This window comes from Rhincodon typus, chromosome 2, assembly GCF_021869965.1.
Source record: "Rhincodon typus isolate 14 chromosome 2, sRhiTyp1.1, whole genome shotgun sequence".
Taxonomy (NCBI): domain Eukaryota; kingdom Metazoa; phylum Chordata; class Chondrichthyes; order Orectolobiformes; family Rhincodontidae; genus Rhincodon; species Rhincodon typus.
The window spans coordinates 76286367-76301953 of NC_063333.1; the positions used below are offsets into that span (position 1 = coordinate 76286367).

General features: G+C 38.0%; 1 protein-coding gene across 1 annotated transcript in view; it reads right to left on the reverse strand.

The window, feature by feature from the left end:
• Positions 1-15587, reverse strand: part of thsd7aa (thrombospondin, type I, domain containing 7Aa) — a 204048-nt gene that overhangs the window by 78141 nt on the left and 110320 nt on the right. Inside the window, exons 9-10 of the mRNA XM_048608398.1 lie at positions 9839-9954; positions 8734-8866 (exon numbers count right to left, since the gene is read on the reverse strand). Coding sequence (XP_048464355.1) covers positions 8734-8866; positions 9839-9954 — 249 coding nt within the window. The remainder of the gene's footprint in view (positions 1-8733; positions 8867-9838; positions 9955-15587) is intronic.

The window sequence follows — 15587 nt, forward strand, 5'->3', positions numbered from 1 at the left end:
TAAATCATAACTCATTTCCTAAGTGTGAGCCATATAGGAAATAATACTGTCGCATGCTGATAAGGAATACATGAATTCTGACTTTACCAGGGAATTTGTCAAAATGCCAATGGGAATTAAATCTTGCCCCCTCCTCCCACTATTGTTATGTGAGTGTGATATTTCTGTTGGTGTATTATTTTAACAACACTGTTGGTGTGACTATTGAAGTAAGATACAAACTTCAGAATCTGGTATGTTAATAACACGCAGTGGGCTAGATTTTGACTGTATGAAATATGCAGACAGCATAATACTGAATTGGCAACCATGCTTTACACATTCTAGGTTTTACTTTAATTGAAGGCATGTCAAAAAAGCTGTATTACAGGATCCCAATTCACTATCACCTAATTTATATTATTGCATCAAGTCAAAGCTATACCAGATTGAGATGTACTGTGGCACGATGATAGTGTTCCCACTTCTGAGCCAGAGGCCTCAGTGTAAAATTATTTCTTTACAGGTTGATTAGCAATATCAAAACCTACAGCAGGCATAAGAAAACAAATAAAACCTATACCAGGCAATTTAGGGTGAAGGCTGATGGGAGGCAGGGAAACTCTGGGGTATCCTGAGGTGACCATCTTTCGGTGTCTGAATGATCACTTGTCCTCCCTGTCAATTTGTAACAGCACCTTCCTCATCCCTTTGGGCGAGGAGGGGAACCTTCAGGGCTACCGCTTCATGTAGTTACTGAATGAAGGCATCCATTACTTGAATGATGGAGTGTAGATCCTCAGGCCTATGTATGGCAGATACTGATTGTTCTGCTGGATCTGGCTGTCCATGTTGAACACCACCCATTCCATGGAGGTAGCCATCTAGTCACCTGCCAAAGCGATGACATCAGGTTGAACCTGGGCAGACACACTGCCCTTCAATCCAGGTTCTGCATAATCTCTGGCATTCCTGCCAAACATTTCACTCCTTGTCTATGCATCTTCATTAGCTTATTAATGGCCGATTCCAGAGGCACATCACCAATAGCAAACTCATCAGGAGCTTTTTTTTCTGTGTCTGCAGACAAGCACGTATACAATAAGCACAAGTGTGTCCAGAGACAGGGCAGTATGCCTGACATAAGGCTGCTGACTGACTTCCTTCAAGGAGCAGGCAGTGGGGCTGGCAGAAGCGGAAGGTGACCATGCCTGTGCGGAAGTGAGACCTGAGTGTATGTACCCATTGCATGAGAAAGCCTCCACTTCCAGCTGCATATGAAACAAAAGCAGCTTTAAAAATATCTAGGTTGGAGTGACATTTATAACTCTTTACGCTTTTCCTTGCATCCTCCAGATCCCATTACCACACCAGGAAACATCAAGGAAGAGACCCATTCTCCCAGACCCATCACTAGAAACACAAACGCCACTCTTGAGAAGGAAGAGTTGTATCCTCAGAAGATGCACTATCAAGGTGTTTGTCCCCACCTCTACTAGCACAGCAATGTTCACACTGATGGGTAATCTATCTGGAATAGGCTCAGTGGTCACATTCTGACAGCCAGGAAATTACAGCCAAGGTTTCAGGAGAAACCCTACAAAGAAGTGGCTCCATGCCTGGAAAAGGATGACAGCTAAAGAGAGGCCCTGGGAGACATTGATATTTCAATGTTGCTCAGAATGAGGTGATGGGATTTCAGCAGCAATATTTGCAGATGAGGAAGATTAGAGCTTGGAGAGATTCAGTGACAGTTTGGTGAAGCTAGTTGTTTGATAAAAGCTGACATTGTGCCAGTAATTAGACGCTTGAGAACAGTGTCAGGAGGCCTGGGGACATTGGCCTGAGGAGAAGAGACTGAACTACTAAGACATCAACTGTCATTGATGCAGTTCAACTCAGAGAACCTTTGAAGGCATTTCAAGGCTAGATCTTTGAAAATGAGGATTTGGAATCTCTTGTGAATGTTTTAATGAGCTTTGAGCACAGTGTTCTTAAAAGCAAAGTGGGATCTGTTTTGACCACGTTGGCCATTTCAAGTGCAGTCTTAAGAGTTTGTCTCAACTCCTATCTACTTTGTTAATTCTGAACATTAGAGTCTCAGCTATATATGTAATGTTTAGAATAATAATCTCCGTTGTTTGGAATACCTATTTAATCATTGTGTCTAATATTGGATTTGTTCAGGTTTGTAAATATTGTTTTGCCATTTGAATTCAGTTCTGAAATGCTGGTATTTGTTTTCTTATACTTGTGCTTCCATGATTTCTATTCTTTAAAAGATTGTCATCTATCTAGCCACATAACAAAATCTAGGTTGTTTTTTTTTCCTTTATTCATTCACGGAGTGAGGGCATCACTGATCAGGCAGCATTTATTGCCCATCCCTAATTGCCCAGTAGGCAGTTTAGAGTCAACCACATTGTTGTGCGTCTGGAGTCACATGTAGACCAGACTAGGTAAGGATGGCAGTTTCCTTCCCTAAAGGACATTAGTGAACCAGGTGGGTTTTTCCAACAATCGACAGTGGATTCATGGTCATCATTAGATTCTTATTGAATTCAAAGTCCACCATCTTTGAACCTGGATCCCCAGAACATTATCCGGGTCTCTGGATTAACAGTCCAGCGATATTACCACTGGGCCATCGCCTCCCCTGTATTCTTATAACTGGGATCATGACAAAAACAACTGCCACACTTGTCAAAAAGACATGTTAAAGAGAATTGTCAAAAGGAACTTGTCAAAGGGAGCTATCATAAGTATTAATGTATTGAAAAACCTTGCCTCTTAAATATTTGAGAAACAATTTCTGGAGTGTTAAAATTACAGCTTGCTATTTCAATTGATCTGTTGACAGAAGCCTGAGGATCTCCATAACTGGACTGGCATTGCATGAACTATATCACAACCATCTATGATCACAACAGAGTACCTGCTATTTAATAGATTTTTATAATAGCTACAAAAAATTATAAGCTATTTGAAGTGTGTCTATTAACTCCAGTGCTTGTAGTAATTGGGACTTATGCCCCTAAATGAGATGGTGGTTGTTATAAGGTGTTATGTAGTGGAAAAAATGTAAATATAGGAAGTTGATTTTTATAAGCGACAGTGCTTTTTTTTTCAATGTTATGTAGTATGAAATAGATCTGCAGAACTTTATTTCATTTCTGCGTTGGTGCTGAGGTCTTCCCATGGTCATAACTGGGACAGTTGGCATGGTAGATTTAAAGACAGAAGATGGTGGGTGGGTGCAGAAGTTGGAATGAGTTGGCAGAGGGGCATTAAAGGATTCTGAGGTATGTGTAAAGGCATAGGTTATCATAGAGTGTATGAAGTGTCAAGGAGTAGGTACAGGGGCAAAGGTACTTTGAGGTGCTACAGCAAGGAGCATAGTTTGTCATCGAGTATTATGGGTTAGTTGGGGGCCTGTTTAACATGGGTTGAAGTGGATGAGCATGCGGAGAGTGTGAGGATGAGGGGTGTGGGAGGGATAGAGGATTGTTTAATGTTTTATTCTCTTTTTTAAAAAACTTCAAATAGTACCAATGCACAGAGGCAGACCTTCTGTACTTGATATTCTTCGCTCCCATCCTGGAGTCACCAAGCCCAGTTCCCAGGGAATCCTGTCATGCTGGAATAAAAATCTGACTTTTGAGCAGACGTTGTTAGAAGCAGGTTTTACACAATTGGCAATTCTCCTCACTCTATGGATAAAAATCCAGGGCATGGAATTGTAGAACACAGGAAATAATTCAACATATCACATCTATTTAAAAGAACTGTCCAATCAGACGCAGTGTCAGACAAACATCCTAGATCACAACAATTTGCTGTGTAAAATAATTCCTACATCCTATCTGGTTCTTTTGTCAATTGTCTTAACTTTGTGATTCCCTAACTACCAAGCCCTGGCACGCTTGACAGTGGTAACAAGTTCATCCTGAACACTCCAGTAAAACCCCTTATAATATCGTACAGCTCTATCAGATCTCCCTTTAATCTTTTGTTACCAGCTTCTCTAGTCTCTGCAAATAAGTGAAATTTTTCGTCCCTGGTACCGGTTTTTGGCAAATATCTTCTATATTATCTCAACTTTGACACTCTTCTTAAAGTATGTTGCCCAGGACTAAATACAATACTCCCATTAAGATGTAATTTTTGACATATAAAGTTCGAGCATAAAGGTCCTTGCTTTTGTATTCTATATCTATTCATAAACCACAAGATCACGACAGTTTTTAAAAGCTTTTTCAACTTGTCATGCTACTTTCAAGGCTTCATTTATTTAAACCCACAAGCCTTTTTATTCCTGTATTATCCTTAAAAGTTTTACCATTTATGAACATTACCTTATAAAGAAACTAATATTTATTTACAATTTGTACAATATGCAAACATAAATTTCATAATAAGGTCTGTTTTGGGTCAATTAACATTAAGAGCATCCTCAGATCAAGTCTAAATTGAATAATGACAAACTGGCTTCTGGCATAGTGAATCCAATTAGATTTGTCTTGTACTATTTCCTAAATTAGTGCATCATTGTTTAATGCATCTTATCTGTCATTCATGAAGCAAGAGATTTTGACCTGATCAAATGCCATTATTCCAAAGAGCTCTGAGCTTGCCTTTATTTGCAAAGCAGGACTGATGATTTTGGCAGAATGAAAACAAATGACGAGTTTATGTTGAGGACCAAAGAAGCGATTTGTCTTTTCTGTGCTAGACAGCATTTAAACAGCATTTAAACGACTTAGATGGCTGGTTCATTGTGTTTTACAGACAGAAACTAAGATAGGAATTAGAAGTCAAATAATGTTCTGACCTGGGAATGAGTTGTGACATGTACATCAAATCATCCATCTCAGGACTCGGGGGGAGCTTTTAGTCACAAAATTACTCTGACAGCACTACTCCAATTATCGCAAATGGATGGTCTTAAAAGTGGCATTGCTCTTCCACCTGTGACCAGCAAGCCATCCCTTCCTGCTCACATTGCAAAATTATATTAGTAACTCTGTATTTCATCACATTGTGGCAGTTAACTATGTCACCCACATTTAGTTGGGGATGGGGACGGGTGTCAGCAATCAATTCTGGACAAGAAATCCAGAAGCAGTGGTAACATTTGTAGATTTTGATTATCAAGCACTATTTCAGTTTTTCTCTAGGTTTCCTGCCTGACTGTCCTGATTGTTAGGTAGAAATTATTTTGGCATAACGCTGCAATCAAGGAATGGACTGCAGATAGACAGGACGTGAACATTTAAGGTTGGGACTTATTACAAAAAGGTAAATAGATGGACGTCAAGGGAACTGGTCATACAACATGGAAGGAGTTGGAATAAGAAAGGATGTGAAGATCATGGGGATGGAGGAGACTTGGGGCGGTGGGTTTGTGTTCGTGGAACTGGAAGCAGGTGAGCATGTTGGAAAGTGAAAATGATTCTGCTCCTCCTTGCCCACAATCAGTGCTAGAAATAGACTTATAGATTCATCCTTTCTTCCCATTTCACTTAGCCACACACACTCTTAACTTGAAAGTATCATCATTCATGAATCAGATGAGCATATAAACAAGGACAAGAGTAGGTCACTTGATCATTGAAAAACACAGCAAGCCAGACAGCAAGAGGCATTCAACGTTTCGGGTCTTATCCTTCTTCAGGATGCTGCCTGGCTTGCTGTGCTCTTCCAGCCTCCTGTATGTCTACCTTAACATCTAAGGAGTTGTGAATAGAACTAAATACTGTGCAACTGTCAGTTAGCATTCCCATTTCTGACCTTATGATGAATTGAAGTAGTATCTGGATCTACAAGCTCCTCCAGTGATGTTCTGGGGTTGAGTTGTTTTGCTTCTGCCTATCAAACAATCTTCCTTAGAGTTGATATGAATCTGGGTATTGAAGAAATTTCCACTAAATCCTATAGATTTCACTATTACTTCTTGTAGCAACAGAGAATGGTGACTCTCAAATTATCTCTGGAATCTAAACATCTTGTTCATATTTGGACCAAGGTTGTAATGAGGTCTGGAGTGGAATGGTTCTGGTACAACTCAAACTTTGCATTAGTAAGCTGGTTTTTGATGAGTAAGTGTTGCTTGATAACCAAGTCAATAATCACTTTCTTGATGATTGAGGGCAGACCTAGAGGGCAGCAATTGGCTGGATTAGACTTGTTCTACTTTTGTCATGTAGGTGTCGATGAAGTAACTGAACTGGAGGTGCGGCTGGTTCTCTGGCACAAGTCTTCAGTACTCCAGTCAGGATATTGTCAGGGCCAATGATGTTCTGCTGTGTCCTCTATTTTCCACTGTTTCTTGACATCACGTCATGGGAATCAAATTGGCTATAGCCTGATACATATAATGGTGGAGGAGACAAAAATGCATCTCTTATTTTACAGATTTAGCTGGAGATAGCAGGAAATGCTTTGTCTTTTATGTTCACATGCTGGACTTCACCATCATGGACTTCACCATCTTGGACTTCACCATCCGGGCAGCACGGTGGCTCAGTGGTTAGCACTGCAGCCTCACAGCGCCAGGGACCTGGGTTCAATTCCAGCCTCGGGCGACTGTCTGTGTGGAGTTTGCACATTCTCCCTGTGTCTGTGTGGGTTTCCTCCCACAGTCCAAAAATGTGCAGGGTAGGTGGATTGGCCATGCTAAATTGCCCATAGTGTTCAGGGGTGTGTAGGTTATAGGAGGATGGGTCTGGGTGGAATGCTCCAAGGGTCGGTGTGGACTTGTTGGGCCGAAGGGCCTGTTTCCACACTGTAGGGATTCTATGATCATTGAATCAGAATCATAGATTTGGCCCAGTGAGTCCAGGTTCTGGTTGAGGATGTTCATGGAGCCTCCTCTTTCCATTACTTATTTAAATTTCACAATTAGTTGTGATCAGACTGCAATACTTTGTTCTGATCTGTTGCTTGGATATCATTTGGCTCGAAGTGTAGATTCCTCTGTTTAGCATGTCCACAGTCATGTTCTGTAGCTTCAACAGGTTAGCACCTCATTTTTTGGTATGCCTTACACTGCTCTTGACAATCTCCGATAAGAGTGAGAGTGTTGCCATGCCATTAAGTTACAGATTGTGCTGAAATATAATTTATTTGTTGTTGATAGTCCAGTGCTACATGGGTTCCTGACTTTCAGATTCTTCTTTGAATCATCAGGCAATTATTATTGGTACAAGTTTTGTTTGAAGATGCAGATTAATGCAGAGGTGGTTTTTGGAAATTCAGCTGATATCTGCCATAGTCTCAACATTCAAGGATCAGAAATCATTAGCAGTCCAACAAATAATATACCCTTCTTGGCAGCAGGAACGAAAACAAAAGTTTGCAGTCATTTTCCGATAAATACTGACTCTGGAAACTGAACCACAGTCCTGATAGTTTCAGAAGGATTGGTGTGTCTGGAGAAATGCATCTGTACACAGTGTACAGCCTGGCTTGCCATAGTCATGTGGCCTCTACCTCTGCTTTCAGAGATTTCATTTTAGTTGTGGCAACCATTAAACACATTACTTGAAACGTGGTGTCAGAAGTGAAGCTGAAATTGAGTGAATTTCCAGAGATGTAAGAGAGCCATCTATTCTGGGAAAAAACAAACAGCTAGGAAGAATTAAAACCACAGGCTGTGACCTTCAAGACTAAACTTTGGATTTGTAACCCTATATATGCCAAAAGAAATCTGAAGTGTTTCGCATAGTTGTCATTATTGCAGATCAGATCCATGAAGATTGCAAAAGATCTTAAATATTTTCCAGGTGAGCATCATCTCAAAGCAGAAAAGAGTATGCTCTGGAAGTCAACAATCCAGCAAAGACACTGAATGTGAAAGACAAGCATCTTGCTCTGATCAAGAACTTATGGTAAGAATAGCACTCCTTTATAAGGAACATCACCTAAGAAACAAGCAAATACCAGAGAGACAACAATTTGCATATATGTCATTTAAAGATGCACACTGAAAATCTGTTGAAAGTGGGACAGACTAGAATGATCATAGTTTTGTTCATGACGTTCTTCCTTTGTTGACCATCTATATTTGGTAACTTGAGTAACTTGGAACTGCAAATGGTAGTGCATGCAATTTCTTTTGATGTTTATGAAAAGTGGGGATGGGGGAAATGCCAGCTAATTGTCGCTATTTGAGCTAATTTGAAATGGACTCATAAACCACTTTGATGGGACACTACAGCTTTATTGCAATAAGAAAATCCCAGCAGATGTCACAGGCTAGTAAACATACTTTACAATATTCTCCTCATGAATATTTCCTTATAACTTGCTCCCTAGAAAGTACGGGCCAATATTTAAGCACAATTTTACTGAAACTTATATTCCTTTCATATCAGAGCTATTCTTATTTCAAAACTCAACTTATTGATTGCTGGCAGGTTATTTCAACATGCAGTTCAGGGAAATTCTATTCTAACCGTACAATCCAAATTTCCAACAAACAGAATTACAAGATGGAATACTTGCTGGATTTTCCATTCCCCTAAGCCTTGGGACCACGGTACACACTGTCTGCTTTGGCTGTGTTCATCACTGATTCGGAATACAAAACAAGTCCTGCCCTGTCCTCCATGCCCTTTTAACCAGAGAATGGGGAGTCTTGGAATGCGCGTAAAATTTTGACATTTTCACAAAGACCAAAAAATAACTGTATTAACTGAGCAAAATATAAGGTCGACCTAGCTAGACTATATTCCATTAAATGGGCATTTTTACCTGTAACTACTGCAAACACGAGGAGTCTCGCAGTCCTTCTCCTCAAACAGCGTATCAGGACAATCTCGCCCTCCATTTGATGGCAACTGAATGATGACACGATGACGGAATTGTTTTGTTTTGGCATCATCTCCTAGAATTTAGATAACATTATAATGATTAATAAACAAAATTTGGATTGCATGCACAATGAGAAGTGGTGAGGGACTTGCTTGCTCACTGCTATTTTCTAAGTGTGTTGTTGGCTAGACCAGAGTTAACATGGTCAACCTGTAGTTGCTTGAGGGCCAGACCAGCTAAGGATGGAAGGCTTTCTTCCCTAAATGACGCTAGTGAGCCAAATCAGTTTTTAGAACAATCAACAGTGGTACAGTGGTCACCAAGAGGTGAGCTTTTTATTCCAGATATTTATTGAATTCAAACCTCACTGTCTGCCTTGAATGGATTCAAACACATATCCCCAGAAACTTAGCCTGAGATTCTGTATTATTAGTGACATTACAACTAAACCACCATCTCCCCTTGTTGGTTTATCATCTCATCTGAAAGACTGCATCTTTGATAAGGCAACACTCCCGCAGTATTAAAACAAAGTTGCTGGAAAAGCTCAGCAGGTCTGGCAGCATCTGTGAAGGAAAAAACAGAGTTAACGTTTCAGGTCTGGTGACCCTTCTTCAGAATGTCCTCATTTCTGAGGAAGGGTCACCGGAACCGAAACATTAACTCTGTTTTTTACTTCACAAATGCTGCCAGACCTGCTGAGCTTTTCCAGCAACTTTGTTCTTGTTCCTGATTTACAGCATCCGCAGTTCTTTCAGTTTTTACTCCCTCAGTATTGACAGGCATAATTAGATCTTTGTTAAAATTACACACAAGGCCTTTCCTGCCTTGGCTAGTGGTCTGACAGACTGTTAAAACGATGCAGAGATGCCAAATGCCACACTGCTGATTTATAACCACTTACATAATGCATTCTCATCACTGGTTGATAAATATTAGTTTATAAGTTTGCAAATTATTGAACTGGTGATTAAAGGCATACCATCTCTATGATCTATTTTCAATACAAAATCTATATATTTCTGTGAAACATGTCAGTATTTACCTGCATTACATGATAAGTCACAAGGTGTCCAGTGACTATAAGGTGTTACAATGCAATCTTTTTTACACGGTAGGAGACATGGTCTCACTGTGTCTGGTCGTACAGTTTCAGGACACCTGAAGAAAATAACAATTCTGTTAGATGTTTTTTTAAATTAGGATCAGTCAGTAGAAAAGTCTGTTTTATTTTCCACATTCGTAATTTATAAAAAAAAATGTAAACTATAATGGCTGTTTCAGAAATACTAGTTTTACAGAATGAAACTTGCTTTTTACACTCTGGGATTTGTTACTATAGTGCCTCTAAGTAGAAGCTTTTACTTTTCTACTATTTCTTCCCACCAACCACAAAAATTCCTGAATTGAGAAAGGTACAACAAAAAGGTTTCTTCTAGTTCAATATTCACATTCAAACTTCTTGCTTGCAACAAATTAGACTGCTATCCACCATTGATCTTTATTAATAATTTTCTTAGTTTGCTTGAACTGTTACAGTTATTGACCTCCAGATCAGTGTACAAGATGAGAAAAAATGATATAACCATATCCATCAATGTTTAGAAATAGAGGTTTTCACCACAAAAGATTGATTTGTGAGATAGCACAGTTCTTTCAATCAAGAGAAAACTATGATCAATCACATGAATTCTTTGGATTCTATTAAGAGCTAGTGAACATAATGTGGAAATATATTTCAAATGCAGTGCTATGGTCATGTCACAAACCTATTGTAATCCTGTCAGCTAGTGAGAATGGGGCTTTGATCTGACAATGAATTATTGCTCCATTGGGTCAGACATCCATGTGGGCACTCCCAATGAGAACCCTGTACACGGTAAAATGAAATCTATTATAAGACTTCCGCGAACCATGAGCTAATTAGGTAGTTTATTGGACATCTGTCCGTATAGAATTTTTTAATTTGTTTACTAAAAATTAAAAATAAAATGACAGGAAGCCTGCAAAGAACTGTCAGACTAAAACAAACTGGTCTTGCCAGCAAAATAATGTCTCAGATAATACCATAAACACAGCCTTGAGTAATTGATTTCCGCTCAAAATTATGTTAATTTTAGAGATATTTTTGCATGACTTTTCTCTATATTCATTGAATATCAAAGTAAATTAACCATGAAAGATGAAATGATTGCACAGATAATATTTGTCTTTCAGGTAGTGATGGCTTTTTCCTGAATCAGATGTTATTCTCAGCACTCATTTCTATAATTCAAGATATATATTTTACTCAAAAATCTCTTAAAGATCTTTTAAAATTTAAAATGATCATTGCTGGCATATATGGGTAATGACATCATATGCCATATGTTTGTTGCATTGATGCAGGAGGGTTCATATTCAAAATAAATTGGGTAATGCCTTAAATTTCACTAATACATTTTTCTATGTGAGTTGTACCATGTATGTTGCTGCTGTTTAGAATATTTGTATAAAGATCCATTGCTATTTAGGTTAAATGATGGTGTTAAGTTAGCACATGAGGAAATTATATACATAATTTTAACAGTAAGAAATGAATTCTTCTTGCTTCTAATAAGCAAAAGAAAAGCAATATTTCATGACTTTATCTGCCTGGAATGCAAACATCATTGATGTAATGCCGAATGATTTTATCTAACTTTGTATCATAATATTCTGTCTTCCGTTTTAATCATGACTCGCTTTCTATCGTGTGAGTTGCAAAGTATTCATAAATGCAATTTCTATACATGGAACTGTGATGGACCCCTTTAGGCATTAACTACCACTGAGGTGCTCCTACTCTCCAAACAAGGCGTTGGCAGGAAATTGGCCAAGCAACCTAGAGAAAATGTATTAATGGACAGTTTTTAGCCAGTTATTTTTTTACCATTAATGCTGATGATTCAAAGGCACACCAACCACCAAATGAAATGTCAAATTTTTTTTTCCAATGGGAAATACATTTGCATCAGTGGCATTGCTTGTGTGTCCATTTTATGAAAACAATTCAATCAAAACAGTTTTCCTATTTCAATTTGATGGTGAAATGAAAGCTTGCGCTCATTTGAAGTTTTCAATTGAAATATTGATTTCTTTTGCAGTGTGTTGAAAGTGAGGTTAAAAGCAAATGATTTGAAGTAAAGAGTGTTTCAACAAAGATAGGTGAAGCTAGATAAGTCCTGTAGCATTCTCTTACTGATTTAATGATAAAACGATAACACCCATAATCAGGAAAGTGCAAGAAGCTTTGTCCTTGCTGATTTCATGAGACTTGTCGCTTTTTAATCTACATTGAGAAATATAAACATGAAGAGATCAAGATATAGTTGCTGTTCCTTTTGAATAATCTGACCCCTCAGCACTCTGTACACAACTTGATCTGTGTGAGACTTACGAAAGATTAAAGTCCATTGCATCTTTATGAAAACTGGAGCTGCCTGTGTGTTATTTCTTTAGTGTCATTTCAGACTAATCCAGCATAAAGAGAGAAGTCACAAGTGACAGATGAATAGTTTGTTTTTCCATGTTGTTTTGATAAAGAATTAACTAACATTAAAGGTATTTTTAAAGAAAAGACCAGTATTCAACTTTCACTAGTGTAAATGCTTTTATTATACTGATATCAATTTTTGAGGGACAAGTAGAAAATACACCCAGCAGAAAATTAACCATATTTCATTGTGAACATATTTCTTTGGATATGTTAAGCACTATTCCTATATGGAATTATTGTGCTTTTCTCCCTTGGGGTAAAACTCAGTGCTTATCCTTTGAAAACTTAGAGTGTATCCTTTCAGATACATTAAGCTAAAGAATGCAGTAATATGTTTTCTGGAAGGAAGTAACTTTTGTTTCAGTTCTAATTGTGTTAGAGCTGCCTCTGTTTGAATAATCAGTTTCCTTAATTGTCTCATTTGACCTGGTGTAATTGTTATACACTGTCATGAAGGGGAGGATCCCAGAGACTATCAATTCCCCAATTATAGTAATCTGTTCAGAGTTTCACTTACATTGTGCTACTAAATTCTCATTGAAATGACAGAAATCACCATAGAAAACAGCAATGTACAGATTAAAACCAACAAATATATTTATAAATAAATATTTTAAAAAGACTCCAAACATTGTGTTCAGATATCATGGAAATGACGACACTCTGATTACTTGGTTGTTTTCCAAACATTATTTGATGAACAGCTAAAGGGCTAATTACAGGAATTTATTCAAAGCTATGGCCCTCTATCCTATATTAACACTTATTTGCCCATCAGTTCTTACCACGAATTCTAATCTCCTATGTCATGAATTTGAAGCTATCATCCTTGTGCTTAAATCCTTGTCCATCCCTATAATGTTCTCCATTTATAAATCCTAAATGCCCTATTTCTCTTTACAATGTCTTCTCCTTTAATCCATCAATGATGGTCTTTAGCTACCTAAGCCCTATGCTATAGAAAATGAAACCACTCTTAAAATGAATACAGACTCCCTTTATTCTATTTCTCCAAGTTAACAGATGCAGAGGAAATATGAAAATAATCTAAGCTGAATAGAAAGTGGGGCTAAGTGGAGACAATTAATTAATTTCATATAATCAGGAGGAACCTATATCCACTTTTGAACAGTCAAGTATTTCAAAGGAAATGTGTTTTTAATTACTTTTATACATAGCTTGAAGCATAAGTAGAACCCAGATCATGTTAATTCATATGTTACCATTGACTGCTGTTTAATCGTAAGTGGTTAAATACAGATATGTTAAAATTGAATAAACTACATTTCAAATTAATGTAGCATGAGGAAAACATTAGTTAGGACAAATGATATCACCATGTCATAGTATTGTATAATGCAACACAAAAAGACACATGGGCATATCTATTTCATAATTATTATTAAACCATTGTACAATAGTAAGTTAAAGAATAAAAGTTTGAATTGAATTACAGCACTGTCAGAAAAGCAATACTCATGACATGCCTAATTAGAACTAGAAATTATGGTCAGATGGAGGTGATTTTCTCTTGATGAGAAGTGGTGGAGATTATGGTTGTAATCACAAAACAGTTTAAATCTCTTCTTACATAACTTTTCAGACTGCGTGCATTTTAAGATTGACAGTATAACACTCTAGGGAGCAGCTCCCCATATCTAATATTCCCAAAACAGACTCCCAGACTCATCACAAAAAATCAGATTTAATAACGCTGCATCTGTCATTGTAACTTCCTTCTTCATGATTCTCAATAACCTATTTAATGATGTATAAATCTGTTTAGAAAGTCAAATGCACCAGGCTAATAGAAACTACTGCACATGATTATAATTAACATAAACTGTTTAATGTATGCATGTTTTAGCTAGACAGTTTCCCCGATTGTTTTTGGTCAGGTTTAGATCTATTTTCTTAAGGTGAAAAAGCATTGTAAGTTTTTAAACGATTGTTTTTCACAAGAGACCAGATTTACTTTTACTTTTGTAACTGCTACATCTTAGAGGTCAGTCTTGTTTCAAATTAAAGTCCACCATTTTACAAAACTAAGAATAAAAAATACAGCAGGAGTTAACCATTTTCACGAAGCATGCTCTGCTGGTTATGAAAAGATTGTGGTTAATTGTGAGAGTCTTGATATTATGGAACATGGAGGCCTGAGACTTACACTGAAGCCAATCTGACTGGACTATGTCGAGCATATTTGACTCAATTAGCTTCCCAGATGAACTTCAATTTGAAGATGACTTTAATCGAGAAAACTAACCAGCTGTTTCTTTTCTCCATTTCCAATCTTCTTTGTAAGCACTTTTCCCTTTCACCTTATCTCCACCAAATGCAAGGAGTTCAAATACTTGCTGCTATCAAAAGTGAGACTTCCATTTTTTAAAATGATCTGCAAAAGGAGTGAGGGTGAAGTGAGGAAAAACTTTTCCACTCAGTAAGTAGCTAGGGTACAGAATGGACTGCCTGGAAGTGTGGTGGAGGTAGCCTCAATTAAGATTTTCAAGAGGACATTTAATGATTATTTGGTTAAAAATAATATGCACGAATATGAGGAAACAGCAAGAAATTGGCACAAGGTAATGATGCTCATTTAATGAGCTGCTGCAAGCAAGATGGGCTGAATGGCCTGCTTCTGCATTATAACTGTGCAGTGATTCAGTTGCTTCTACTATTTCCTTCTTTCTGCTTTCCAACTAAAGCTAACCTCCCTCCAGATTCCTACATGCAGTAACTCTGAATGAGACCCCCCTCTCCAGCTTCTGACAATCTCTCTCCATATCTCCACTGAGCTCATCCCATTCAAGAGACCCAGCTCTCACTCCCTTGATCTCATTTTCATAAAAGCACCAACAACTCTAGTTCAGAGCTGGTAGGAACTGCCGATGCTGGAGAATCTGAGATAACAAGGCGTAGAGCTGGATGAACACAGCAGGCCAAGCAAGGGTCCAGACCCGAAGTGTCAGCTTTCCTGCTCCTCTGATGCTGCTTGGCCTGCTGTGTTCATCCAGCTCTACACCTTGTTATCTCAACAACTCTAGTTCCTTTCTTTCTGAAATTATACATGTTTTTCTGTGCTCAACTACTCTTCCCTTATCTCTGACCCAGCAGTGGTGGCTATTACTTCCATCACTGAGACTATTTCTTTCACAATTCCACCACTTCTTCCACTTCCCTCTCTTCCTTCAAATCGCTTCTGTAAAATTCCCTTAATGTCCAAAATCTAATTCAATTTTTCCAAAAACTCCACCTTTGGTTCAGCATTCAGTTTTGC